Source organism: Scophthalmus maximus, chromosome 3 (assembly GCF_022379125.1).
Source record: "Scophthalmus maximus strain ysfricsl-2021 chromosome 3, ASM2237912v1, whole genome shotgun sequence".
Lineage (NCBI taxonomy): Eukaryota > Metazoa > Chordata > Actinopteri > Pleuronectiformes > Scophthalmidae > Scophthalmus > Scophthalmus maximus.
Window position 1 is genome coordinate 26,646,256 of NC_061517.1, and position 27,621 is coordinate 26,673,876.

The 27,621-nt window shown below is 45.8% G+C and overlaps 4 protein-coding genes across 23 annotated transcripts in view; 3 read left to right on the forward strand and 1 right to left on the reverse strand.

The window, feature by feature from the left end:
- The window catches only part of LOC118314126 (NACHT, LRR and PYD domains-containing protein 12), a 593,122-nt gene that overhangs the window by 554,250 nt on the left and 11,251 nt on the right, over positions 1 to 27,621 (forward strand). For 2 of the 9 annotated variants that reach the window (XM_047331108.1, XM_047331113.1), the window contains exons 1-2: positions 26,701 to 26,822; positions 26,896 to 27,009. The exons of 5 other annotated variants lie outside the window; for them this stretch is intronic. In XM_047331108.1, the coding sequence (XP_047187064.1) occupies positions 26,999 to 27,009 (11 nt within the window). In that variant the 5' untranslated portion in view covers positions 26,701 to 26,822; positions 26,896 to 26,998. 2 more of the 9 variants (XM_047331109.1, XM_047331107.1) reach the window with 2 other exon arrangements.
- On the reverse strand, positions 426 to 4,485 carry ak6 (adenylate kinase 6). Its single transcript, XM_035640378.2, has 6 exons — positions 4,411 to 4,485; positions 4,239 to 4,315; positions 3,087 to 3,179; positions 2,033 to 2,091; positions 922 to 1,067; positions 426 to 766 (listed from the first exon to the last, which is right to left on the reverse strand). The coding sequence occupies exons 2-6, from the start codon at positions 4,273 to 4,275 to the stop codon at positions 577 to 579; spliced, it is 525 nt and encodes a 174-aa protein (XP_035496271.1). The 5' UTR covers positions 4,276 to 4,315; positions 4,411 to 4,485; the 3' UTR covers positions 426 to 576.
- rad17 (RAD17 checkpoint clamp loader component) lies at positions 4,464 to 14,696 on the forward strand. 6 transcript variants are annotated; one of them, XM_047331119.1, is made up of 17 exons: positions 4,464 to 4,602; positions 5,383 to 5,483; positions 6,220 to 6,444; positions 7,111 to 7,185; positions 7,426 to 7,564; positions 8,194 to 8,339; positions 9,599 to 9,651; positions 9,905 to 10,030; positions 10,405 to 10,474; positions 10,802 to 10,913; positions 11,014 to 11,226; positions 11,914 to 12,017; positions 12,125 to 12,271; positions 12,480 to 12,608; positions 12,967 to 13,087; positions 13,271 to 13,328; positions 13,995 to 14,696. In XM_047331119.1, the coding sequence occupies exons 2-17, from the start codon at positions 5,442 to 5,444 to the stop codon at positions 14,185 to 14,187; spliced, it is 1,953 nt and encodes a 650-aa protein (XP_047187075.1). In that variant the 5' UTR covers positions 4,464 to 4,602; positions 5,383 to 5,441; the 3' UTR covers positions 14,188 to 14,696. The 6 variants fall into 6 exon arrangements, with proteins under 6 accessions (XP_047187075.1, XP_047187076.1, XP_047187072.1 ...); XM_047331120.1 differs by having other exon boundaries at positions 11,014 to 11,208; positions 13,986 to 14,696; XM_047331116.1 differs by having other exon boundaries at positions 4,468 to 4,602; positions 13,986 to 14,696.
- On the forward strand, positions 15,204 to 24,642 carry ccdc125 (coiled-coil domain containing 125). 7 transcript variants are annotated; one of them, XM_047331122.1, is made up of 14 exons: positions 15,204 to 15,334; positions 15,441 to 15,659; positions 15,742 to 15,969; positions 17,418 to 17,706; positions 18,369 to 18,427; positions 18,508 to 18,594; positions 19,126 to 19,203; positions 20,052 to 20,137; positions 20,246 to 20,328; positions 20,525 to 20,637; positions 21,326 to 21,463; positions 22,150 to 22,300; positions 23,077 to 23,195; positions 24,232 to 24,642. In XM_047331122.1, the coding sequence occupies exons 4-14, from the start codon at positions 17,454 to 17,456 to the stop codon at positions 24,496 to 24,498; spliced, it is 1,434 nt and encodes a 477-aa protein (XP_047187078.1). In that variant the 5' UTR covers positions 15,204 to 15,334; positions 15,441 to 15,659; positions 15,742 to 15,969; positions 17,418 to 17,453; the 3' UTR covers positions 24,499 to 24,642. The 7 variants fall into 7 exon arrangements, with proteins under 7 accessions (XP_047187078.1, XP_035496249.2, XP_047187079.1 ...); XM_035640356.2 differs by lacking the exon at positions 15,742 to 15,969; XM_047331123.1 differs by lacking the exon at positions 15,742 to 15,969 and having other exon boundaries at positions 21,359 to 21,463; positions 24,232 to 24,641.

Genomic DNA, 27,621 nt, shown 5'->3' on the forward strand with positions numbered 1-27,621 from the left:
AGGCAGGGCCGCTTGGGCCGAAGTGTCACAGGTCATTTTACTCTAGCACTTTGTAATAACTGGAAACAATGTAATTTCATATTTTTTACTTCTTCTGTCTGCCCCCATAGAATGAATGGTTTGTATGATTTCAGTAGTGATTTATTTTAAAATAAAATGCTTTCTAAAGGTTAATACATCATAAATACACATGATGGTACAATGATGGTACCTCCTTAAGATAAGGAAACTAAAAAATAAATAAATATATATATATATATATAAATATAGGAACCATGATGTCCCTTGCCATAAGATGCAACGCATTATTTTGAATAAGAAGTATTTTGAATAATAACAAGTACTCACTACAGAGCAGTGAGTACAGATAATGATTTAGTTTGGTCTGTGTTGTTCAATCCATTCCAAATAATTACATTTGCTTGTTTATTTTATTACAAAGACTTTTCTGTTTATTTATTGTAATTCACAACTTTTAACATATCACCAGTTTCCACGATGGCAACGTTTATGAAAATAACCACAATTCATGCTTAATTGTCCAAATAACTCTTTGACGATAGTCCTGCCACTGTCCTAGTTATTGTCCTTCATCCACTGCTCGGTCCACTGCACGATCTGATCCAGGTTGCGCTCCAGGTCTTCAGGACTGTTGCTGGACAGCTGGTGGACGATGTCCTTGCTGTAGGCCTCCATGGCTTCCTCGTAGATGGTCTGGAAGATCTCACACTGCACGTTGTCCTGCAGCTTCTTCCCTGTGTAGCCCCTGTCGGTCACAAGAGGACAGAGTCCACCTCAGACAGGAGGAGGGAGACAGAGACAAACCCGAGCAACTCTGCATTTCTAGTGAGGGAATCAAATTGATTCAATGACCTTATCTAATAGGTCAGACAAGTGTTAGTAAAATTAAATGGCGGTTACCTGCCCTCCAGCCGTGTGTACAGCTGAGTGTTGTCTGTGCGCAGGACGAAGACAATGTGGAACCAGCGTTCGGGAAACAGGTCACAGCCGTGGTAGTCGACGATCACACCACCTTCCACCATCTGCTCGTCCAGCTCGTCCACCACCTGGAGAGTCACATGTCACACAACCTCATTCAGTCTGAAGAGACAGAGAATAAACGTCATGCTCGGTCAACAGTTTCACAGCCTTAGCTCACAGACGGCCCCACAGTTACTGGAATAGTACAGATGCATCTCAAAAATATTGAATATCGCGGATATTTGACTAGATTTGTTAAATGTAAAGTGAAATATTTCAAGCCAAGACCTTTCCTTTTTTAATTTGGATGATTACAATTTACAACTCAAAATCAAAAATCCAGTATATCTAAATTAGAATATTTCCTGAGACCAATCTGTGATAGCACTTTATTTGACCCATCTCTGGTCTTGTATCCCTTCTGTTCACGCTCTCTCCTCATCTCACTGTGTGCGTGTGAACATTCCACCTTTGCTGTGAAGTGCAATTAGAACCACACCCACATCTTTCTTGTGTGACGCTGCTTTAGAAGCCCCTCGTGGTCAGACTCTGTCCTTTCACCTGTAAACCCAACTGAGAAATAAAACACACCAAGACAGATCTTTGTCAACACATTTTATCCTCACTGGATACCCCTGACCCAATAAAAAAAGGGATCTCCCACCCATAGATAAGACGGAGCCCAATCTCCTCTCGTAGACTAAATAAATAATAATTCAGCAGCGGTGGTCAAAATCCAGTATGAATGCATGTAAAGGAAACACCGAGTTCACTAATGAGTCTAGGATTTACTCAATTTTCACTTTCTGAAATAGTTGTCAAAATATTGAACTTTTTCCCGATATTCCCATTGTTTGAGATCCACTCGTACGCGAGTAGCAGCGGAAGGAAACCTGAACACAGAACCTCTTCCTCCACTTCTCTTCAACATGTGATGGTTGCGTTTCCTCACAACTGACGAGCACCACGCTGGTTTTGAGGGGGGGGCACATTTCCATTTCAAATCAGAACCAGATTCAGAGTTTGCATATCCTATTTAATTTTCACTCACCCGGTCCTCATCTAGAATCGGGCACTGATACTCTTCGTCAAAGCCGTCATAAAGTTGTCCTGGGGAAAGAGAATAGATCGTCAGAGCAGCCTTGGGATGACTCTGCCATCAAAGTCTCAATGGAAACATTCAAACCCTGAGTGAAGATCCAGAGCAGGGACGACCAATAAAAAGGCTTTGTGGTCTGGTTCAGTTTATTAGGATCAATCCCCATTAGCTACAGTCTTGCAGCAGCTATAAAACAGACTTTACATAGTGAATTGGTTTATGCAACACACACGTGTTGTGTATGTGTGATCTATGTTCCATGTCATTGTGCCAACACGTTGAATCATAATCTCTCCATTTCACTCTTTTTTTTAAAACACTATCAAAATTCAATGTGAAAACAATGACTTATTTCAACGCATGGCGACTGTCACTACAGCCATTTTTACTCCAGTATACAGTACAATGACATCAAATGCGAAAAAATATATTTTCTTTCCCTTCAATAATTACAATTATCAAGTATATGAAACAGTCACTCCAGCGTTCCCAACACATCTAACATGGCGTAGTGTTCCTCCGGTAAAACATATGAAGACAGTTCTTTTCCCCCCAATATTCCAGGTCCACACACGTCTGACTCTCCACAGCGTCCATCATGGCGCCCCACCACCATTAACTGTTCAGATTGACAAGTAGCACCACACGAGTTGGCAAATTCGGCTGTTTTGATATGCGGTATTGATATGAGTTTGGTGAGCAGTTTAAACGGGGATGAATAGGAGTGATTTGGGATTTTGTCTGGGTTAGATTACATGATCAAAATAACCGAATCAAATTCTGCTTAGGGCCCCATACAGGCTCTGCTACCACACCTTCTGATGTGAAGGCGAGTGAGGCTCACACACTGCGCTGACCACCGTTAGATGCGCACAACAAAACAAAACATGTATTAGAATTAAATCTTTCCAACCATCAGCTGACAGCCGTTCTGGATTGAGCAGAGGAATGAAGGGCGTTTGTATCAGTGTGTGTGTTTCTGTTAGTTGTGAGTTGAAGTGTTTACCCTCCTGGGCCAGGTCTCCGATGTTCACGTAGGTCAGCCCTGTGCGCTGGGCTAGCTCCTTCCCCAACGTAGTCTTCCCGACACCCGGGGTTCCTGTGGGACAAAGGGATTAACAACGGAGATGGATGTTCATTCAGAAGTGCTGCCTTGTTGTGAAGAAGAACCACTGCCTACTCCATCATTTTGGGAGATCTGATCAGGCTGTGGAGCAATACCAAGGACCTCGTAACCTCCCTCCTGGTATCTAAAAATCACGTTGTGGTGAGAAATGAGGTGATGCTACAGGAAGTGGGAGATGATTTCAGCTGCGGTCCCAGAGGAAACCTCCAGGTTCTGCTCTGCTGCCAGGTCTGGGGTGTCCTTCCTCCCTACTATTCCTTGACCTCAGTGGAAAAGGTCATGAGGTCAAGGAAAGGTGTCAAGGAGGACTGATAGGACTTAGGAAAAGCCGACAGCTGCTCAGAGAATCCGACTCCACTCTCAGTAAACTACATCGTCATGTGACGGAGGATGTTGTTGATGCATCTGTCGTGGTGAAACTACACATTTCAGAAGATGAACTACAAAAACCTCAGCGGCTCCATCAGCATGTTTCAGTGTTTTACCACCGTGTGACATCAGATGTTATGATTCATATGTAACAGTAACTGACATCTGGATCATATTCATACTCTTCTTTCAGATTGAATCGTTCATGTCGCGTCACATTAAATATCGCTGTCGCAATGAATTGTGGGGCGTCTATATCTCCTTACTCTCACATAGGAAGCTCCAGTGTGTCCTCTGCTAAAGAAGATGGGAAATGAAGCATTGAAGCTCCTTTCCTATGCACTTTGAGAATCTGAACAGATCTTATCATGGTGCTGATCAAATACTTCCGGGTCACTTCAAGATTTAGGAAACTTCCAGAGACAATTTGACAATTCGACCTCACCCCTGGACTACACATGGAGGTGTCGCTGATTAGATGCTTCTAATGGTAACTTCTATTGCCTCTCGCCCAATGGCAGCTGGGCTTAGCTCCGCCCCCCGCGACCCTTACGTGGATAAGTGGTAGACGATGGATGGACGGATACTTCTATTTATTTATGTCATCGACTATCTCCACAAATAGAATCCTCTGGAGGTTGTGTGTGTGTGTGTGTGTGTCACCTGTTAACAGGACGTTCGGTCGCTTCCTCATCTTCATGTCTCGGCGGCAGTCGACACGTGTCTCGACGACAATGTACCTGAACGACACACACACACACACACACACACGTCAGCTCAGCGCGCACTCCTCGGCTCGCTGAGCACGTTTCAATGTGTCCGCGAGGAGACGAACCTGGACGAAGAGGAGTCACACGAGGAGACGAGCGAGCGAGTAGAGGAGGCGGCGCGACACAAACACGACGCTTCACGGCACCTTTGCGACAGCGAGCCGCCGCCGCCGCTTTACGGCACCTCCCAGTTTTTAAACAGTGCGAAACAAGTTCTGTTGACCAGGCGAACACGACGCAGCAAATGGTCCAACACGGTGAGTTACACCAATATCATATATCATACATTACATGTATTGTATCAGCTTCACGTGAACACACCCACCGTCCACACACACACACACACACACACACACACACACACACACACACACACAGGTGGACTGTTGTCGTGTGTGTGTGTGGTGAGGATACTGCACAGTGTGCCTCAGTACTAATACTTGACCAGACTAAAGTAAGTGTGTGTGTGTGTGTGTGTGTGTGTGTGTGTGTGTGGTGAGGATACTGCACAGTGTGCCTCAGTACTAATACTTGACCTGACTAAAGTAAGTGTGTGTGTGTGTGTGTGTGTGTGTGTGTGTGTGTGTGTGTGTGTGGTGAGGATACTGCACAGTGTGCCTCAGTACTAATACTTGACCAGACTAAAGTAAGTGTGTGTGTGTGTGTGTGTGTGTGTGTGTGTGTGTGTGTGTGTGTGTGTGGTGAGGATACTGCACAGTGTGCCTCAGTACTAATACTTGACCTGACCTGTGTGTGTGTGTGTGTGTGGGGGGGGGGATACTGCACAGTGTGCCTCAGTACCAATACTTGACCAGACTAAAGTAAGTGTGTGTGTGTGTGTGCGTGTGCGTGTGCGCGAGTGGTGAGGATACCGCACAGTGGTATCAGTACTAATACTTCTACTAATACATGTGTGTGTGTGTGTGTGTGTGTGTGTGTGTGTGTGTGTGTGTGTGTGTGTGTGTGTGTGTGTGTGTGTGTGTGTGTGTGTGTGTGTGTGTGTGTGTGTGTGTGTGTGTGTGTCCTGTGTCCTGCAGCAGCAGCAGCAGCAGCTCGTCACACCAGGTCTCCGGTGAACCGCAGCTCGGTGTGAAGGATGAACAAGATCTCCGCGGGAGACAAAGCTGCTCCGAGCAGAGTGAGTTCTTCCACGCGTTCATCACATCACATGGGTTGTTCTCCACCAGCGACATGTCACCAGTGGCGTTGCACTGACACAACCTCTCTAATACATTTCAGCAGCTTCACAAAATGAGAATTGATCTCGATCAACAACTGTAAACTGGAATGGCACTGACGTGGAGCACATCCCTCCACCGAGGCCCCAACAGCAGTCCCTCCTAAACTCCCTTGAGTCGCACCAAACTACACACACTCAATAACAGTCCCCTAAATACGCCTTTCATCAAGATCCTCACATTATTCCATGGGAGATTGACAATTGGCAATGTTGGAGAAAGAAAAAATTCAATTCCTGGATCCGCCAAAATATCATTGGTTCTTTCTCAGCCCATGTTCCCGTCCTTCCACCAAGTGTCGGGAGATCGGTTCAGTAGTTTGACAACAAGCAGAGGTAAACAACTGAACCTTTGGAGGAGTTATTACAGGATGAATTTTCGCTGCCACGAACACATATCAGGACAGCGTACACTTCTTGTGAGGTTTTTACAGTTTGTAAGCAGCTTTGCTTTCCATGAGTTGCTCTATGGAATAGCATCATGTCTGCCTGTGTCAGTGGTGAAGTACCAGATCTTCACTGAGCTGCACATAACATTCAACAACTGTTTCTGTCGTGTAATCTCCTCTGTGATTTATCAGCCATATTCTCCTTCAGTTTTTTCTTATCACTTTTTCTTGGACTGTATTTACAACAGGCGAACCACTGGGTGAGTCCATCTTTCACTGAGCTGCCGGGGGAAAGCTTCTCTCTGCCTGGGAGGAGGAAAGTTTCACGTGCTAAGGCTGAGCCCAAGAGGGCGAGGAAGAGGAAAGGGGAGGAGGGCAGGTCGGACCCTCACCCGTCCTCCTACCCGCTGAATGAGTCGGAGGAGGGGGGCCGGGATGAGCCCTGGGTGGACAGATACTCGCCTCGTTCACAGGTGGGCACCGTCACTCTTCACATTTGCCAGTTGCTCTGAATCCAAATATTGGAGTGTGCCTCAGTTTTAATACTTGACCGACTGATAAATCAGTTGGACGATATTATGGGCCGATATGTTAAAGACCTTTAAATGTGCATTTATCTTTACATTTTACGTGATTTTACGTTATTTGGTTGTTTTTGTATTTTCAATTTATAATGTCAACATCGGCCCCGCAAAAATCCATATCGATTGGGGTCTAGTTAAAACACACTGAACACTCATTTATTGTGTCATCTTCATCAGTGTTCTTATACACTCACAAGTTCTTATACAAGTTATCTGCAATATCAAGCCTCAACATATGAATAAGCATAAATACACACATTTGGCCTCATGCAAGACAAATAGATTTGTTCTCAGCATGTTCAGACAAGGGAACTGGGAGAACTTCATAATTTTGAGTTCTCTTCACGTGGTCCAGACCCGTCGTAGGAGTCACGTAAATGAGTCTGCTGTAAGTCCAACAGTTCACTGTGTGTGTGTGTGTGTGTGTGTGTGTGTGTGTGTGTGTGTGTGTGTGTGTGTGTGTGTGTGTGTGTGTGTGTGTGTGTGTGTGTGTGTGTGTGTGTGTGTGTGTGTGTGTGTGTGTGTGTGTGTGTGTGTGTGTGTGTGTGTGTGTAGGCTGAGCTAGCTGTCCACAAGAAGAAGATTGCGGAAGTGGAGAGCTGGATGAAGGTTCACATGACCTCATCAAAGGTAATTTGTTGTTTCATTTCATTGATGCGTGATCAGCGTAACTGAGCCATGGCCTCCAGACCTGTCTGCTAGCTTTGTCTGTGAGAACCTGAGCTTCTCATTTAGTGATGTGAATAACAACACACCCAGCTTTGGCCCAGAGAGGCCCAGACAAATGGAGGACTCCTCTTGCAGTCTGGGCTGTGAAGATACTGTTTGTCTGTTGAGGTTCACGTGTAGCTTGCCTGTTGTCATCTGCAGGGGGGCATCTTACTGCTGACAGGACCATCAGGCTGTGGAAAGACTGCTACAGTCCTGGTCCTGTGTCGGGAGCTGGGCTTCAGGATTCAGGAGTGGATCAATCCCACCAACATGGAGTCGTACGGCAGCAGTCAGCACGGTCAGGAGACTCATACCTATCACTGCCACTGTCCCTGTGACTGATATAACTTGATTCATAGTTTTGGAGGGGACTGTGAATGAAGGGTTGCTGCTTTGTTTAATTTTTTGCTCATTGTCTTTAACTGGTTTTATTATTGGATCAGAATTATAATCCTTTTTTATTGCCAAGTAGGTTTTCACAGACAATAAATATGCTCTGGTGTTTTGGTGCATAAACATAATAAGCAGAAAAATAAGGGGAAAGATAAACCTAATTAAAAAAAAATGGTACTGGCAGTACACGGAAAGAGTACAAGAGCAACACGTGGAAAACTATACAATAAAATTAAATATTTAAGAACAAAACTGAAAATATGTTTGTGGTGCTGTAGTTAATGTGAGCATAGCCGATGTGTGTGTTAATGCTGGCGTAATGTCCAGGGAGGATCTCTGACCTTGTTGATGATCGGCTGCTGCAGAAGGTAGAAACAGTGTTTGTAAATCGGGTCGAATGGTTTTTGAGTTAATGCAGTTGAATCCTCATGATATGACAAATGATCTCAGGTACCCAGACCACTACCCACTGTCAGTCAACAGGCTCCTCCTCCCTGTGACGTCATGTGACTCTGAGTCTGCCTCCTCCGATAGACTGGAGGACGAACGGCTTCTCTGGCTTCTCCTGCGGCTCCCAGGTCGCCCAGTTCCAGGAGTTCCTCCTGCGAGCCAACAAGTACAGCTGCCTGCGGATGGCGGGCGACGACGGAGCCACCGACAGGAAGCTCATACTGGTGGAGGTATGTAGCCACTGTCAACTCCCTGCCCTTCAGTAACGCAGTACTACAGCTGGAGAAGACTGTCACCATTTAAACTGCTCAACTCTGTGTCGTCAGATTTGGTCCACGGCTGGTCCATATCACTTTGACTGCTGCAACAATAAATTAAACCATATTTTGTTAAACACAATTGTTCCCACGATGACAGTGGAAACATCTCATAATGACCACGTCTGTGAATCACTATATCTGGATGATTATTATAAAGAAACTTTTTGTTATTCTTTATTTCTCATGCAGTTATTGACATTTCAATATTTATTACATCAATATAAAGTGTTGACATTTGCTATGTGCTTATTTAAAGATACAATGAGAAACTGCACTGTGGTCCTCGCCTGCAAACACTGAGTTTGATCTGTCGGGTGGAAAGCTTCACTACACTCTTGTAAAATGGACTTGTAAAAGGAGTCACGCACTCCCTGAGTCCGGAACGACCAAAATAAATAATTGAGTGACATTTATTTATCATATCCGGTGTTTATGAACCTATTTTAGGCATTCGATTGTTAAAATAAACTAGATACAGTCGGTCGAGCGCAAACCTCCGCCACGACCCAAAAGTCCTTTTATCAAACCACATTTAAATCCACTTGGATCCGCACCAAACAGCTCATACTCAGAGATACCAGTCCCCAAAATAATGCTTTGATTCTTTTGCATCCATGCATTAATCCCTGGGTGATGGGGACATTGGGGACAAAAAAAAAAAAGATCTCACAATGTTAGATAAAGGGAAAATTCCGGATCCACGTTGCCCACAAATGTTTTTTGTGGGCAACATTTCAGTTCCCTGTCGCTCTGAGTTCGTTAGACTGGTCACAAACGTTGTATTATGTAACTTCACACCATCAGGTAGAATCATCAGTGAATGTATTTTCAGGTACAGTCTGTCTGAAGGAATCCATCTGCTGATCATTCTAATATGATTACAGTTGAATAGCAATGCTATTTGACTCATTATGTCACTTTTAATACATTATTGTTTATTGCCCAGCACTATTTTGGCTCCAGTTGTGTGAGGTTGGTTAACAGCTGTTGGAGGTCTAGTCTCAAAATGACCAGAACGATGCAGATGTGTGTTCTCCTGTTGGAGAGATGAAGATCATATAATAATTGGGGGAGGCACTTTGATCAAGGTGAATAAAACCCTGGTCTGATGCTCGTTGGTTCAGATTAATGTGGTTTCACTCCAGAGCTAACAGTCATCTCTTCCTCAGGATTTGCCAAACCAGTTCTACAGGCAGCCGGGCAGCCTGCACAGTAACCTGAGGTGAGAGACGCCGTACTTTCAAGCTACTCTGATGACACTCCGATCTGAACCCACACTTAAAAAGTAAAGACAGGAACATTGTGACCAGTTCCAGCTCTCATGGTCCAGCCTCCTCTGCTGTTTAGTCAAGTTTCAGCCTCAGCATCAGGAGCTGGTGGACCAGAGTATTCATGGATGGCATTCAGTGCTATAAGCTACATGTACAATGTTGTATAGTAAACTGTTAACTGTATGTTTGATGGGTGTTTTCCAGGCAATTTATGAAGACGAGTCGATGTCCCCTGGTGTTCATAGTGTCCGACAGTCTGAGTGGAGACAGCAGCTCACGCTTTCTTTTCCCAAGAGACATCCAGGAGGAGCTGGACATCAGCAGCATCAGGTTCCAAATGATACACACATTTGTCTGTGACAGGCTGAAACCCACCTTCAGCCCCAGAGACCCCCCGTAGACGGTTCAGTCTCAGCTGTGGACTGACCAGGGAGACGCGCTCTGGTTCATCCCTGACCAAATTTATTCAATACATTTTTATTTGTATCGCTCCAAATCATCTCAAGGGACTTTACGTAGTGACCCAACAGTTTAACATGGTGCTGCACTCCGGGGCCAGGTTTGGTTTCCAGTTATTTTATTAGCATCAACTGCAGAGAGAATCAGGCCTATATCTCTTCCATTCCCTTTTCACGTATTTCATCATAATTCAATAAGCATGCTGAATTCCCCTTAACACAGTTTTGTGTGTCCTCTGTTCCAAGTTTTAATCCAGTGGCTCCCACCACAGCGATGAAGGTCCTGACCCGCATTTCAACCCTGGAGGCAGGGAAGGTGAGAGGGGGCCGTGCAGCTGATTACACATTTTGGTTTGGGTTTTTATTTGATCGCGCCTGCGTAGAGTCGGTCGTCCACCAACCCGAAGGTCGGCGGTTTGATCCCAGCTTCCCCCAGTCCACATGTCGACGTGTCCTTGGGCAAAACATTTAACCCTAAATTGCCTCTGGCGGCTCATCAGACTGTGTATGAATGTGTGTAAATGTGACTTTAAAGCGCCGTGAGTGGTCAATAAGACTAGAAAAGATCTACATGAATAACGTCCATTCAGTCCATTTACCATTTTCTGGTCTACATTTTGTTTCCCCCCATAATTCCATGCAGAGCTGTGGGAGAATGGATATGCCAGACAAGGGTGTGTTGGAGATGCTGTGTTCAGGAAGCTCTGGAGATATTCGCAGTGCCATCAACAGTCTTCAGTTTTCCTCCCTTCCGGGTCTGTACATCCACACACCTCACCTCGCCTCGCCATCTGCGTGTACATATGCATCGTTTAATGACCTCATGGCCTTTCCTCACCAACTTTAACTCTCCAGACACGTCATTGGAAAAGCTGTGGAGGACGAAGAAGGACAGACCTGCGAGTTCAGCGGGCAAAGCGTTTTCCAGAAGGAACCAGAGGAAGACCAGGTCCAGACAGACGAAGGAGCAGGAAGAGGTGCAGGCGATCGGAGGGAAAGATGCGTCTCTATTCCTCTTCAGAGCCCTGGGGAAGATCCTGCACTGCAAACGTCAGTCATACTTCCCAGGTTCCTCTGTGCGATTTCAAATCAACAGTTACTTGACTCTACTAACAAGTGTTGTGAAAATGGACTGTATTTATATTGTGCTTTCGAGTCTTATTGACCAGCCAAAGTGCTTTACAGTACAAGTCACATTCGACCATTTACTCATGTTCATACAGAGCTTCTATACGCATCACAAAGCCTGACATATCTGCTGCACCAGCCTAATGTGGATTCATCCACTCCTGAAGATAGTCCGCAACAAATGCACCATTTTCCTGTATAATTAACATAAATGAAAATGTATATTTGTGAGTTGTGTTTTTAAAGATTTTCATCTGCGATAGGGACCAATCGGCTCGGAGCCGCAGACTAACGCACTGTTTGATCTTCGCAGGTCAGAATAACGGAAGCCATATCTTTTTAGGTTATAAAAAACTATATATAAAAACTATAATTTGTGTGTTTTAACTAGAATGTGTTGATGATTATTTACTTGGCAGGTGTCACAAAAAAATCTTTTAGAAATAAATTGGATTCAAATTCATACAGAAAGTTGATCCTGAAAAAATTTGATTTACAAGGTCTGCAAGAAGCACATAGTCCGCTTCCCTCTCTGCTCATTGCTGATTTAGACACTGAGCAGCATCACTGCTGCTCCATCAAATAGTGGTTCAGGCAAATAGTTTGTGTGCTGTTTTTTGTCAAAAGGAGGGAATCCTGAGGGCGCTGAAGCAGCCGAAGTTGCATCTGGACCCGGTCTGTCATCTCATCTCTCTCATCACCTCAGAGAAACATTATTAGTGGACCCTGAGGTAAAAACATGCACTGTTCTAGCTACCAGATAACAAACAGCTGACCTCAATGTCCTAGTAGTCCTTTTGGAACCCTCACACTCACTTGTCTGTGTCTGTTGTTCTAGTTGGTTGTTGAACGTTCGCACATGTCTGGAGGGTTCTTCAACCTGTACCTACACCAGAACTACCTGGACTTCTTCTCAGAGGTGGAGGACGTGGCCCGGGCCAGCGAGTACTTGTCTGATTCTGACCTCCTCACTGCTGATTGGACGGTCAGTCTAACACGTTTACTCAAGCATTGCATACTTTACTCATGGAGTTGCTCTCACATTGATAAAGAATTCCACCAGCTCCAAAAACCAAGATTTTACAACTCTTGCAAACGACAGCAGTCACTTTTTAGTAGTTAAAACCACAGAGGAGAGCTGCAAGTTGAGAGTGACGACTTTATTGAATTAATTTATTGCGTCCTGATTTCAGAGCCGCAGCACCATGGAGGATTATGGGTCTTCGGTGGCCACCAGGGGGCTGCTTCACTCCAACTCTCAACAAGTGTCCGTTGGCTTCAGACCGCTGCACAAACCCGGCTGGCATCTGGTCAGCAAGAAGGTGAGACACATCCACTGAGGGGGACTGTAAGGAATCGTAATCCAGCTGTCGGTTCCGCGTGTGCGCTGAAAAATGGTGCAGACCGCACCACACAACACTATGGATGCAGTGTGAAGAGCTTACGTTACAATCCCTGGGTTTTAGCCGCCTTGCTAGCGCGTCCGCCCTGTTGCTGATCAGTCAATATACTGTACACACTGACACTGATGGTTCAGGGTTGTTTTACTGTAATGTCGACATGACTTCCCCAGACGCCTTAGAAAGACACAACACTGCCTTCTGCCGTCACTCACACTCCCTGTCTCAGAGCTCTGCCGTCTGTGGCGACAGTTGATGAGACTCGTGTTGTTCCCGTCAGCACCGGGAGAACTGCCTGGCTGCTCAGTCCCTGTTCAGGAGCTTCTGTCTGACACCGGTCAGCCTGCAGACGGACCTGCTGCCGTACCTTGCCAAACTGTCCAGCCCCATGAGGAACCAAGGTAACACTCGCACACACATTGTAACCTGAACAAAGTCTTACCCTCACGTGGTGTGTGTGAAGAACATGGTTTTGTGACTGTGACTAAAGTTGATTAATTAGTTATTCGACCATTGAACCATATTTAATCAGCGTGTCTGTCTCTTGCTGATCTAAGTGCTCTGTTCTGTTCTGTTTCTTTCAGCCCAGATAGCCTTCATCCAGGATGTGGGTCAGATGTCACAGAGGAGATTCTCCAGCAGGTAGAGCACACCTTTTATTTTCCCACAATGCAATTCGATTCAACAATGCTTGTCCGTCATCTGCAATCCGAAAGATCCAACCAGCCTCCTCCGCAGCAGTTTGTGCTCACAGAGGACTCTGGTGTGACATATAAAGAGCTGGAATCAACATCACACACTGTTTGAACGAACCAGGATCTTTTCCTTCCATTGGCTCAGATATGACGTAATGTTTGTTGACTGAATAATCTCGCCCCAGGGTTTACTCCCCAGTGAGAGGAACAGAACACAGTTACACAGCCCTCAGGGAGATGTGCAAGTGGTATTCTACCTCAGAACTCAGAAAGTCAGGGTGGACTGGGATCGTCCTTCCTATCGTCTTTTCCTATCCACCTCAGTGGAAATCGTGGTGAGGAAAGGTGTGAAGGAGGATTCGTAGGACCGACTCCACTTTCACTAAACTTCGTCATCACGCGACGCTGGATGTTATTGACGTGCGTCTGCATGAACTTCCTCGTGTTCCCACAACGTCTCAACCCATGTCTGCTCCATCGATTGTTAATGTAACCATGGTCACAAACATGTATAGCTCTTATTCAGTTGATACCATGTAGCTTTCTGTGTATTAGACCATACCTTAGTTCTTTGCCTTTATTTCTCCCTTGTGTGTCTGTGTTGTGTGTGCAGATTAAAACTGGAGGCTCTGACAGACAAAGAGCTGGGCCAGCTGGAAACAGACGTGGAGGAGGAGGAGGAGCAGAAAGAGGAAGGCCAGGGTGGAGCTGAGGAGGGTCTGCCAGACAGTCAGCCTCAGCCCAACACAAGTCAAGTGCTTCTGGAGGAGCTGGACCTGATCATAGAGGAATATCTCAGTGACTAACACACAGCGCTGACACACTGTGAAACAACCTCATCATCTTCCAGTTTGAGTTTTTTTTCGAAATGAGTAATGAATAAAGGAGAAAGTTAGGACCACGTGACATAATAACATGACTTCAGAGATTGAAAACATTGTGACTGTTCAAAGGTTTGTATACTTATCACTTTTTTTTTTTTAGAACTACCAGCAAAATACGTACACAGAAAAAATAAGCCTGAATTCATTTGGATTCTGTGGCTCGTCACCATGGAGATCAGTTCTAATAATCTCCCTGTGACGCAGTTCAGCTCGAGCAGCTGATATCTTGTCAGTATTTATTAGTTGTTGTTTTTCTTGTATTGTGCATCTTTGTTTTGCCGATTGATGTTTGCGCCTGGAGTAGCCTGCAACTGTCCAAGCTCAGACACACTGAAATCATCCAAATAAGAAATATTACTTATTGCTTATGTTTATCAAGGCACATTTGTTTGGATCTAATTAAGCATGTGAATAAAAGAAATGTTCGAGAAGCTGGATCATTATTTTTTTACGCTCGGCCCTCACACACCCTGTCATCCAATATTTACACACGAGCCTCCTTTACATGTGGCGACGTCGACTCACTGTCTGCAGCTGCAAGTGCACAAAGTAAAACAATGAAATGATCCTTCCTTACATACCCATAAAAACTAATACATGTGCGCCCAATAACACGCACCATATGCTGTTAATGAAGAAGGATTTTATTGTGAAATGTTTGACTGAGAATTGTAGTTTATTGTTGAATATAGACATTTTTTTTACACGGTACACTTTTCTGTCATCGGTTGCATGTGAAGAACGTTAAACCTTTTTTGTTAAAACGTGTTGAGAAAAGGATTATACGACCTCTCTTGGAATAAGTAAGCGAGTTATTTATAGTGCTGGACCTTGTTTTGTATAAAAAAATTGATCATGTAACGATATATTTTATAGTTACAGTTATAGTCGTTACCCTGCAAAGAGTTTATTTTGAAGGCGACAACCGGAAATAGCTGCTGGAACGGACGTGGGCTTGACTGAGCTGGTGGCTGTCGGTCGGTGTTCAGTTCATATTCAATAACTGAAGGATCTTTTAGTCTGCCTTGACCCACCGAGGAATATAAAGTGCTTTGCTTCAGACTTACAGGTAAGGGGAAGTTGACCCACTCTTACAGACACGAGAAGTACTGAGGTTAAAGGGCAATTCCACACATTTAATAATCCACAAGTGACCTGTTGAACGACTTGTTCAGGTCCGGTTCTGTGTCTCATCCATGAGCCGGTCAAACGGGACACTGGAGCTCAGCTGTGACAACTGGAGCACAGCTGTGACAACTGGAGCACAGCTGTGACAACTGGATCACAGCTGTGACAACTGGATCACAGCTGTGACAACTGGAGCTCAGCTGTGACAACTGGAGCACAGCTGTGACAACTGGAGCTCAGCTGTGACAACTGGAGCACATGATCAGGTTCAATATCCGGTGCAAAACTGTGCATGATTCATGTCACTGTAAAAAACGACTTTGATTTTAATCTTGTTACTTTCCAAAGATCCCTTGGAGTCATGTGTTGTTCATCAAAATGGAATTATGAGATTCTACAATGGCGTCACCGTGACGTCACCCGGTGGGTCTGTGAACTGCTGAGATGTCTTCAGGAGAAACCCAACAAAGTCCAGTCCACAGTTCACAGAGTCATGAGCATCGTGTTGTATTTGAGAGGACTTGAACCGTACACTCCTCAGGAACATGTTGACTGACGTCATGAATCAAGAGAGAAGTGGAGTTCCTTTTCTTCCTCTTGGTCTCATTTAGAGTAAAAGAGATGATGAGGCGTGGCATGGAGCAGCGTGGATACATCGTGATTGACAGCTGGTCCATCCACTGGTGCATGGCTGCAGTTAAAGGTGGGCGCCCCGTTAGACCACACCCCCAATCTATACGTCCGGCGTCAGAGAAAGGCCAACATGGCGCCGGTCCAAATGAGAAAACTCGAGGCTTCGAGACGGCAGCTCACAAATCAACGGGTGATGTCACGCTGTCAATCACGCTGTCAATCACGCTGCATCCACGCCCCCAATGCAGCGAGTGCTTTAATGACTATTATACTCTAAAACAGACAATTTACAAAATGAACGTCATGTTGTGTCGAAAAAAAAACAACAACTTGAAAACCAACTACTGTCGAGACCATAAACTCTTCAGGATAATGTTTACTGGCGTTATAAATCAGTCGAGAAAGAGTCATTTTCTCATACGCTTCTATAGAAATTGACTTATTACTGCGAGCAGTGGAGTCGCCCTCTGCTGGTCATCCCAGAGAATACATGAATGGAACGCATTTCGCCCCTGAGGGAATTCAGATGTTAATTGTCCCGACCTGGTGACTAAGTCCATTTTAATGTACAGTCTGTGGTGGTTCATAACACTCGTACGGAAGCTTGACCTTACATCAAGTACGTGATAGAAACACAGAGTCCTCATGCTGAACTTACAATTGACATGATGTTCTCCAGCGCTGCACTTTCCACGTTTGCTGATAATGTAGCATCATTAAGTTTGGTGCCGTGAGAACAGAAGTGGTGAGGCTGCCACGCGAGGAATCAGACACAACCAGGAGGCAGAACATCAGCACATCGGACATATGAGCATTTTGACAGAGAAACCTGGATGGGAAGTTTAACAAGATATTCACCTGATGCAACATATTGTGAAACAACCTGTCGCTCTGATTCACAGAACACAGAGTTAAGAGCAGTAACCGGGACCATAGTAATATGTTACATTCTTTATAGGTGCTGAGTCATGACGTTGACATAACCGCAGAGACACAGTTTACAGAAACAGTCGCTAGATAGAAACGTGGGTTTGACGAATCCAAATTGAATAAATGTGAATGCAGAACTATGGCTTTTGGGCCATTTTCTTTATATATATTTGGAATACTTTTAGTTTTGGGACTGAGGTTTATCCGGACGTGAAGTGGAAGCTGATTACGGAACAGAGGTTTTGATTTGTTTGTGCCATTTTTTTTTTAGTCACATGTGAAGGATATTTGAAGGTAATACAAAAAGAAAAATGGGACAGTAAACAAATCAAGGCATTTCATCAGATTCACAAAACAGAGAGAGCATTCTGGGCTATCAATTGTGTCTTAATGTGGAAAAGCATGATGATTTACATCACAGTTTTTTGACGATTTGAACAAATCCTTGTGTGGTTTTGCAGGTTTAAACATCCAGGTTAGGTTTCACTTCGGCACCGATGCAGAAGATCAGTGAGGCCTTCATCTTGGATGATGACATGGTGGATGGAGACCTGGGTGATGGGAAGGACATCCGAGCGGCGCGCAGATCCACCGGTAAGAAGAGCCAAAGCTTCGGCCGTCTCTCGGAGGTCCTGCTGCCCCGGGCGGAGCTGCTCCGGCGCAGCAGCCAGGCAGGAGAGACGGCCTGGATCCTCGGGCAGAAGACTGCAAAGACACATCCGGGGGCCGGCTGGAGGGTGTCGCGCTGTGGTGAGGATGTCCGGGTGAACTCTATTGTAACAGAGGGGGAGACGGAGGCTGGAAGGGGGAGCTGCAGGAATGGACAGTATGAGGAAACTGGTTAGTGGTAAATCGTTGGTACAGGAGGTTGGGGGTTTGATTCCCGGTCAGGGAGTGGCAAAAATCCTGTGTAGGCAGGGGCCTTATTGCTACCTGCCTACCTCTGATATGAGTGAAAGCGAAAATAGAAAGTGTAAAAGCGGCACAAACCTCGTCCTGGTCAACAGGGTCCGCGTCAGGCGTTGGGGAACCAGGGCAACGAGGTGGGCGACAGCCGCCCACCAAGCTCGGGTCCTCTGCCAGAGGCCCGGGACCCTGAGGGCTCTGAACTCTTCTGCACAAGCCCTCAGATGTGGGTCCTGGTATCCAGCCCCGATGCCTTCGCTCTCCACATCTCTCTAGCTCCTAGCACCCTTTCAGCCTTTCCTCTCCTGCCCCTGTCGGAGACCAGTGGTAGGGTGGTGGTCCCGAGTCGGTTCACTTCAGGGGCAGAAGTGATTCTTTTCACCCCAAGTAAATATATATCTGTCACAACGCTACAAGAAAACACACACACACACACAAACACACACACACACACACAGACTTTCTGTGAGCTGTAACGCATGAGTACACATTTCCTGAATCGACAGGCTCCCTGGATGACCCGTCCAAAGACGAGCTGAAAGGCAGACTACAGGAAGCAAGTGAGGTAGGAAACGTGAGGGGGAACAACTGGACTGGACTCCGTCATGCCTAACCTGCAACCGATGGCTCTGCTCGTGTTCGCAGGTGATCGACGTCCTGTGCAGTGAGCTGGACGTGGCACATCGGTACCTGGAAGGCAAATATCAAGCTCTGAAGATATTGGAGGGAAAGGTAGAGCAACATTCACTGTTCTGTAGTGGAGAAGGAATCATAAGAGTCCAAAACACACACACACACACACACACACACACACACACACACACACACGCCTCTAGGTGAACAGTAGGCCTGATGAGAAGCACTCATGGTGTGTGTGTGTGTGTGTGTGTGTGTGTGTGTGTGTGTGTGTGTGTGTGTGTGTGTGTGTGTGTGTGTGTGTGTGTGTGTGTGTGTTGAGGGAACATGTAACCCAGTGATGTAATGAAACATGAATGTCAAAGGGACACCTGCATTTCTTACAGAGATTAAAGATGAGAGCAAACACACTTCCCCTTCACCTTAGGAACAAGTCCAGGTTTGCCTTCCGGTCCTTATTGGAGTTTGAGCAATTTTGCAAAAACAGTCCTGTTTGGACATTTCCGGCATCGACTAACAACAGCATGGTCCCACGTTTTGTGTGAGGACCAGTCCCTGTGTTTGTCTCTTGAGTCTGAGAGGAGTCGCGTCCAGTTACGCGGGTCACGATTGCTCTTCTTCACACAGGCCATCCTGGACAAGGCCACGAGTCACACTAAGAGTCTGCTGCAGAAAAGCGACCAGAGGGCCAAAGCTCTGGAGAAGGTAACGGCCTCGAAAGTGTCGGCTGCTCAAACAAGGGCTTGGTCTGTTTGCTCTGTCTGCTCGCTTCCCTGTTCGTCATAGCTGTGTTTACTTTCCCATTCCGCCCGGCGTCGTCACTCCTGACAGGGAACGTACACAGAGCTAATACATCCTCGTTAAATACAGCGTGGCTTGACCTGGAGCCTTTGAGGATTTGTGAAAAGGTGTTGACATGGAAAATAAAATTAACAAACATGTACTGCTACCGTCCAGCAGAGGGAAGTGTGTGTGTGTGTGTGTGTGTGTGTGTGTGTGTGAGAGAGAGTGTGTATGTGTGTGAGAGTGTGTGTGTGTGTGTGTGGTAATTGATAAGTAAGTAGCTAATCAATTCTAGCTCCAGTCTAAAACTCTTAATACCAGCTTTTGATATCCGTCCATAAAAACAGTCTTTTTCTTATTCATTTCTTTTTTGCCATGTATTTGTATTTATTATGTCACCGTTGCTCGGGTATCTTTATCTCTGTCTGCCCTTTCCCTCATCGCTCTATTTTCTGATACACATTTGTTGTATCATAAGAATTAGTTTTAATGCAGTTGGAGTGAGTAAACTTGCTTTAAACTATTTCATCTTCTCTCTGAGTGATGGCAGATTTAATAGCAAAGAATATGTTTACGGTGCTTCCTCAGCTTTTACCCTGGATTAGTTGAACCACCTTTACAGAAGTGAGTCCAGGGCCCTGCTTTTTTACTTGTATGCGTGTGTATATATATAATTACTCAGCATAATTCAATTGTTTTAATAATCACAATGACATTATGTCTAGAAGCTTTGCTGTATAAGTAACGTGTCCACTCCTGATCTGTTGCAGGAGGTGAACAGTCTGCAGTGGGAGCTCAGCTTCAGCCAGGTCCAGATGAAGAAGTCAGAACAGTCGTGGGAGCAGAAATACAACGGGTTGAACATTCTCAACACACACACACACACACACACACACACACCCACACACCCCTGTCTGTGAAACTCTCACTGTTTGCATTGTAACCTTGCTGTTGCTCCAATCAGAATCCTGAGTGAGAACAAGACGCTGACTGACGACCTGCAGGAGAGAGAGAGCGAGGTCCAGCTGCTGCGAGCAGAAAATACTGGTAAAGGCTGAACAATGTAGAAAGAGTTTGCGGTGACCCAGACACGTCTGCAGATGTTATCTCCACTGTCAAGTGAAGTGGATACTGTATGTACAGTATGGAGTTGACCTACCAACCCTTCATGAAGCTCCAAGTCACTAACAGTCTTTTTCCACACTGTGTGTGTGTGTGTTTGTGTGTGTGTGTGTGTTTGCAGCTGTGAGTCGACAGTGCTTGGAGCTTCTGTCCATGTTGAATGTGAGGGAGCAGAGAGTTTACCTCGGAACCAGACCTCAGTACAGCCCAGAGAGAGATGCAAGCGTTCTGGAGGTGAGAGAGAGCTCCAACCAACACACACACACACACACACACACACACAGACCAAACACACACACACACACACACACACACACACACACACACACACACACACACACACACACAGACCAAACACACACACACACACACACACACACACACACACACACACACACAGACCAAACACACACACACACACACACACACACACACACACACACACTCTCTCTAACAGAACCAGAACATCTGCTGAGACCAGTTGGTGAGAGGAGAGAGAGAACAGTTGTACAACTCTTGATTTAAGCTCTATCAGACTAATTCTTATGATAATAAAAATAATACTCACACTAAAAGCTATAATGACATTGTTGTAAATAATAAGAATAAGAATAAGAGCAGATTTGGACTCGTGCATCTCTGGAGTCAGAGATACACTGGTAGAGAGGGATGTCAATACAGGAGGAGAGGGAGAGATGCATGATGGGAGTTCTCCCAGCCGTCTCAGCCGTCAGCAGCATCACTAAGAGATGGTTCAGCTCTGACTATAATCATTTACATCGGACTGTACATCATCTCCACACTGACAGTATGCTGATAAATCAGAACATGAATGTCGACATGTCATGGACCCTGGATCTTCAGCCACTGGCGTGACACTGTGCACATGAGTCGGTTTCATTTATCGGTCACTTGTGCTCAGGAGTCGATGAAGGCGTGTTTCCTCTCCGTGCAGCTGGCGGTGCTGGGGGCCTGTCGGTGTGTCGGCGCGGCGGAAGCTTGTCCGTGCAGTCGCACCGCTGCTACCAGCAGGAAGCAGCTCGTCCAGCTGCAACAGGAGGTAAACTACATCCAACCTCTCCATCATTGGTGTTTCAGAAGATCGGTGTTCTCTTCTCTGATTCTCGTGTCTATCCTCTCGGCTTGTCACAAAGCTTTTCTTTAAAATGCCCAGGGGAACGCACGAGTCACGTAATGAGCTCACAAGCTTTGCTGTCGGTCGCCCCATTGAAAACATCCTGATGCTTGATTTTCACATTTGGGTTTGCATTCCATTTCCCCCGCCGTCTGCAGGGAGGCAGGATTCAGCTGAATCTCATTAGATACCGCTTTTACAACGAGCAGCAGGCCGACGCTCTCTACGATTATATAAATGTAAATAAATATAACACCATGGGTGTGTCGCCTCTCTGTCCCCCCGCGACTGATCGGCTCCAGAACCTTACCACTGAGCCAGGTCTTATTCTCCACAGACTATTCTTTATTGGTGATCAAATGACCTTCACAGGCACATGTTATTTTATTTATGTTTGAAAAAATAGATAGATAGTTTTGAATATTTTTTTGTCTCTTTCTAAATCTGTAAGGAAGATTGTTAAAGTTGTAGGTGCAGTTAAAATAAAAGTGTGTCTCTCTCTGGGCTCTAAACTTTCTGCTCCCTCATATTCAACATGGACAGAAGCTCTGAACACTGTGCGTGTGCGTGCGTGTGTGTGTGTGTGTGTGTGTGCGTGCGCTGCTCTCCAGCTCGATGCTCAACGTTCCAGGAGGGAGGAGGCGTTGATGGTTGCAGATGCTTTCCGCATTGCCTTCGAGCAGCAGTTGAGGAAACGGAGCGACCACTTCCTGCTGCAGGCGGAGACCAACATCCTGAAATCCAACCACTGCAAAGCCGAAGGCAAGTGTGCTCAGAGTGCAGCATGTTCTGGCAGTCCTCTCCTGTCATAGTTTGGGAATTTCTACAAGTGATGCACATAGAATTTTGGTATAGTATGGTTGACTGGCCCTAACACGCATCTGAGTATTCATTTTCTATTTCGAAGAGGTGTGTGACGCAGGCCAACATGCCTCCAACCAGGGAGAGCAACGCACCGTGCGACGTCTGTTGAGCAACAGACCAGAGCAGAGAGGAGACGATGTGATGATGATTCCACAACGTCTGGAATTTGAAAATATCAGGCACTTTGAGTCCAATGCTCGCTCATCGGCGGCAGCCATCTTGGTTCTTTACAAAAGTCGCTCCTCTCCGCGTCACGGTATAGAACCCCGATGCAGACCGAGTCGGGCAGAGCAAATTTAGATGAGCTCCCAGAATTCATCTGGGTCCCAGGCTAACGGTGTTCAGTACGGTAAGCAACACCCGTGGGTCAAACATGGCACGTGGTATATTGTGTAATTGTTAATATTAGTTTGAAGAATAAACCAACTAAGTTCCAGATGGAACCTCCTACTACAGACCCCCAACATAAAAATAATATCTATGAATTCAGAAAAATTGAATGTAATTAGATCACAGACGAATGTCTCATTGGGAGTGGACTTATTCCAGGGGTCGACTGTTATTTTACAGCGTCTCTGGCTTCCACATGAAGCTGTAGATTATCCTGGTCTCTGCCACATCATTTCTTTTCACTGGGACCGTCAGAAAAAGCATCTTTGGTCTTCTCCTTCCAGGCGTCAACAGGAGTCCTTTAATGAGCGTGAGCCAGAGGCTGAGACGACTGCTGCCTTCCAGTGTGGAGCTGGAGACGCCTGACGATCTGCTGGAGAGTCTCTACAGACTGCTGGACTTGGTCAGTGTGCTGCTTTGTTGCGCACGCGTAACGGTGGTCTGCCACTCGAGTGCTGCGCCGAGGAAGGTTCCTGACTGAGTGACGCGACCCCGCGAGTGTTTCCTCAGCACCATGATAAGAGCTGTTCGGATTCTTTAAGTACTGAGGAGAGGAGCTTCATATCTCCTCCAGCAGAGGACACACTGGAGCTTCCTATGCGAAAGGAAAGGAGAAACAGACCCACAATTCATTGTGGCAGCGATATTTAACGTGACGCGCCATGCACTTATGTAAATGATTACATTTCCGTGATGCGTGGGGTTTCCCTCTTTCTGGTCTATATCCCCCCCTCTGCCCAACCATTTTTATCCCCGGTGGAGACAAAATGTCCCCCCCCCCAACGTGATCACTGCTACTTCACAGACATTTTTAAACTAAGTAAAGCGCTGCAACGTGAACAACGTGTGTCTGCAGTGCGACAGAAGGATAATGGACCACCCACTGTCAGCGCTCGCGTCCGTGACACAATAGATGAGATAATGAGGAAATGGTTTCACTCCATGTGTGATTGCACAACCTGTGCGTGTGTTTGAGCGTTGTTCATCGTGATAAGAAGACTTGAAGTATTTAAAGACTTCAGATCAGGTTTGTTGTTCACCTTCCACTGCATCAATGTAATACACCAACTATGCATCGGACCACACCTCACTGTGGCACCAACACGCCCCCGGCTGCTCAGGTGGCCACACGTCTATATGCTGTTTTAAATGACCAGCCGCCGTGTGAAACCCAGAGCCCAGAGGAAACAGGAAACACAGGTAGTGAAGGCGAGGCGCAGCCCAACCATGACATCAATATATAATATTAATGCTTTGGCTGCCAGGCAAAGGAATCATGGAACGTAAAAAATATACAAGGTAGAACTTTCGTCCTGATCAGTGAAGAAAATAACAAGAGATCATGTTGAAGAACTACTGTAAATATACCAGAGGATCACTGTGAGTGAAGTGTTTCAGTTTCTGTTCATGGCCTCACTGCTGCTTGTTCTCTTCTGCAGCTGAACGACAAGGACGAGGCCCTGGCCCACCAGAGGAAGGTGAGCCTCATGTTGGCCCACAGCGCCGACGAGCTGCAGAGACAGTTGCACCTGGATTCACCCTGTCAGGCCTCAGATCCATCAGAGTCCAGCGTCCCGTCGCAGCAACCACGAGACCCCTCGAGGGATCAGAGCCGCTCTCAGCAAAGAGCCGAGTCACCAGAGTCCAACAGACGAGAAGAGCAACAAGTAGCAACTAAAGATGAAAAATGTGTTTTGTCACATTAGTTAAGTGATGAGAGCGCGACAGGCTGCGTCTGTCTGTCTGTCTGTCTGTCTGTCTGTCTGTCTGTCTGTCTGTCTCTGTCTGTCTCTCTGTCTGTCTCTGTCTCTGTCTCTCTGTCTCTCTCTCCCTGTCTGTCTCTCTGTCTCTCTCTCTCTGTCCGTCTGTCTGTTTCTGTCTGTTTCTGTCTGTCTGTCTGTGTCTGTCTGTCTGTCTGTCTGTCTGTCTCTCTCTGTCCGTCTGTCTGTTTCTGTCTGTTTCTGTCTGTCTGTCTGTCTGTGTCTGTCTGTCTGTCTGTCTGTCTGTCTGTCTGTCTCTCTCTGTCCGTCTGTCTGTGTCTGTCTGTCTGTCTGTCTGTGTCTGTCTGTCTCTCTCTGTCCGTCTGTCTGTTTCTGTCTGTTTCTGTCTGTCTGTCTGTCTGTGTCTGTCTGTCTGTCTGTCTGTCTCTCTCTCTGTCTGTCTGACTGTCTGTCTCTCTCTGTCTGACTGTCTGTCTCTCTGACTGACTGTCTGTCTGTCTGTCTGTCTGTCTGCTGTCACCTGATCAATCTGATTGGTCGTGAGATGATTATTGGCAGAGAAAAGTCTTTCTGTGAAATGTTGGAGAGTTCCACTTCTTTGGGTCATTTAAATAAAACCACCTACGAATGAAACAGGAGTTGTGAACTGTGAACCACTGGTTTTATCATTTACCAACTAAGTCTCTCTTCACAACTATTCTCCAAGTGTATAACTAAGAAAGCATTTACGTTCAAAGCTCCTTCTGATTGGAATAATTTGCCTGTCTGTCAATATTCAATGTTTCATCTCTACACCTGTTCAAAGATGCTCTTTCATCTTACTATTGGAACAGCTGTACATGTACTTCATCACATATTGTGATCAAATGTTTTAACTTTACTGTTTGTTATCATCGATACTGTCACTTTGCCATGTATTTACCTCTTTTCTATGAATACCAGCCAGCCTGAGTCGCTGCACAGCGCTCATTCCATTCATTGCTCTATACTCACATGCACATATTTATAACAACTTGGGTTTTGTAGTGTAGTTGTGTGTGAATGGCTCTGATCTGGGAACACGATTCATACGATCAACTGTCCAACTTGTCTGATCGTGTGACTTCTCGTTATTTCACTTTTGGTCTTGCATGTTTGATGTTCCATCATCTGGATGTTTCATCACAGGACCTCAGCAGTATGACGTCATAGTGACAGTCAGTGCTGGACCAGCAGGGTCCCAGTGTTTCTGCCTCAGGCGTCTCTCAGTTCAACCAGTCAACTTGTCTCTGAGGTTTTTGAAGTAACATGGTGGAGCGGTGATTTGTAATGACCTCAGGTCTGTGTAGCACTGTACTTCTCATGTGTGTCTCTGACTGAATGTTGTTGGAATATTTTTAAATCACCTGTAACAGTACGTCTGTAATGTGTTCGGCCTTTGTCTGGGTATTTACGGTAACAATTCATACTTTGATTCAGTTTCTATGAACTTGATATGCTAATGAATGAAGTGAATAAGAACTTGTGTCTGATGTTTTTCTTTCAGCATGGTGACATCCTGGTGAGATGTTCAGGGGTCTCATTTAGAAACGTGCGTTCGCAAGTTCCCACGCAGAGGTTGTGATCTAAAAAAACAAACTTGACCTCTGACCCATGCGTACGCACAGTCTGGGACATGGTGAGGTCGTGAACTGAAGTCAGATTGTACAGAAGTGTTGATGCCTCACACACAGCAGCTCACTCTGGTGACCAACTCCTCTCACTTCCTCAACAGGTCACATGACCTGAGACACTGAGCATTTAGTGACATACAGACTGAAACCTGCCCGGCAACCTTTTGTTTTTCAGTGTTTCTGGTACGGAATGCGCTCTGCTCGGCCGCTGATAGGACGAGAGCTGCTGCGCTCTCGTCAGCGATTGGCTGTGAAATGTGTCTTTCAAAAAAAAAAAAAACAGAGCTTCACAGGTTCAAACAATGTGGATGATTTGTCAGTAGGCAGGAAGAAGTAGACTCACTGAAATCTAAGTGCACGGAAAAAAATCAAGTTAAACATCATTATTAAAAACTATAATATACCAAAATATATAAACATGCATGTACACAATAATAAATAAACATTAAAAAAATACTTCCGCACAGACACACACTCACAGCCACACCTTCACACACCTTCACACACACACACACACCTTCACACACACACACCTACACACACACACACACACACACACACACACACACACAGGGGGAGGAGCAGATGAAATTGAAAGAGTTCAGTGAGTCAGTCTCACCTGACGAGAACAGGAGCAAAAACAGGAAACTGACGCAGGTGAGTTCATATTGTTTGACTTCAGTTTTCTCTCATTTATTAAAAATACATGACATTTACAAGATGAGTCCAGTGTGTAGAAAGCTGTGAGCAGCGTCTGGGAGGAAGGTCAAGGGTCAGTCAGTTTCTCCAGCAGCAGAGAAGAGGGAACGACAAGAGACGACGAGGAGACAAACATGGAGGAACAGTGAGTGAACAGTCGTCCACAGCAGAAGCAGGAAGAAGATTCTTTTATCCTGTGGACTCTCTTCCTGTCTGATCTCCTACTCCTGTCTGATCTGTTTCCTGTCTGATCTGCTTCCTGTCTGATCTCCTGCTTCCTGTCTGATCTCCTACTCCTGTCTGATCTGCTTCCTGTCTGATCTGCTTCCTGTCAGATCTCCTGCTTCCTGTCTGATCTGTTTCCTGTCTGATCTCCTGCTTCCTGACTGATTTCCTGTTTCCTGTCTGATCTCCTGCTTCCTGTCTGATCACCTGCTTCCTGTCTGATCTGTTTCCTGTCTGATCTCCTGCTTCCTGTCTGATCACCTGCTTCCTGTCTGATCTGCTTCCTGTCAGATCTCCTGCTTCCTGTCTGATCTGATTCCTATCTGATCTGATTCCTGTCTGATTTCCTGATTCCTGTCTGATCTCCTACTCTTGTCTGATCTCCTTCTCCTGTCTGATCTCCTGCTTCCTGTCTGATCACCTGCTTCCTGTCTGATCTGCTTCCTGTCAGATCTCCTGCTTCCTGTATGATCTCCTGCTTCCTGTCTGATCTTCCTGTCTGATCTCCTGCTCTTGTCTGATCTCCTTCTCC

What these genes read in the sequence shown, in the direction of transcription:
- ak6 (XM_035640378.2), bottom strand. Translation starts at nt 4,275, where the DNA reads ATGAAGATGAGGAAGCGACCGAACGTCCTGTTAACAG. An exon ending in CGGAGACCTGGCCCAGGAGG is followed by an intron (nt 2,092 to 3,086) that starts GTAAACACTTCA and finishes CTCTTTCCCCAG; the next exon opens with GACAACTTTATGACGGCTTT. An exon ending in CGATTCTAGATGAGGACCGG is followed by an intron (nt 1,068 to 2,032) that starts GTGAGTGAAAAT and finishes GTGACTCTCCAG; the next exon opens with GTGGTGGACGAGCTGGACGA.
- rad17 (XM_047331116.1), top strand. Translation starts at nt 5,442, where the DNA reads ATGAACAAGATCTCCGCGGGAGACAAAGCTGCTCCGAGCAGA. An exon ending in TTCACATGACCTCATCAAAG is followed by an intron (nt 7,186 to 7,425) that starts GTAATTTGTTGT and finishes TGTCATCTGCAG; the next exon opens with GGGGGCATCTTACTGCTGAC. An exon ending in CAACCCTGGAGGCAGGGAAG is followed by an intron (nt 10,475 to 10,801) that starts GTGAGAGGGGGC and finishes AATTCCATGCAG; the next exon opens with AGCTGTGGGAGAATGGATAT.
- ccdc125 (XM_047331122.1), top strand. Translation starts at nt 17,454, where the DNA reads ATGCAGAAGATCAGTGAGGCCTTCATCTTGGATGATGACATGGTGGAT. An exon ending in GACTACAGGAAGCAAGTGAG is followed by an intron (nt 18,428 to 18,507) that starts GTAGGAAACGTG and finishes TCGTGTTCGCAG; the next exon opens with GTGATCGACGTCCTGTGCAG. An exon ending in GAGATGCAAGCGTTCTGGAG is followed by an intron (nt 20,638 to 21,325) that starts GTGAGAGAGAGC and finishes ACTTGTGCTCAG; the next exon opens with GAGTCGATGAAGGCGTGTTT.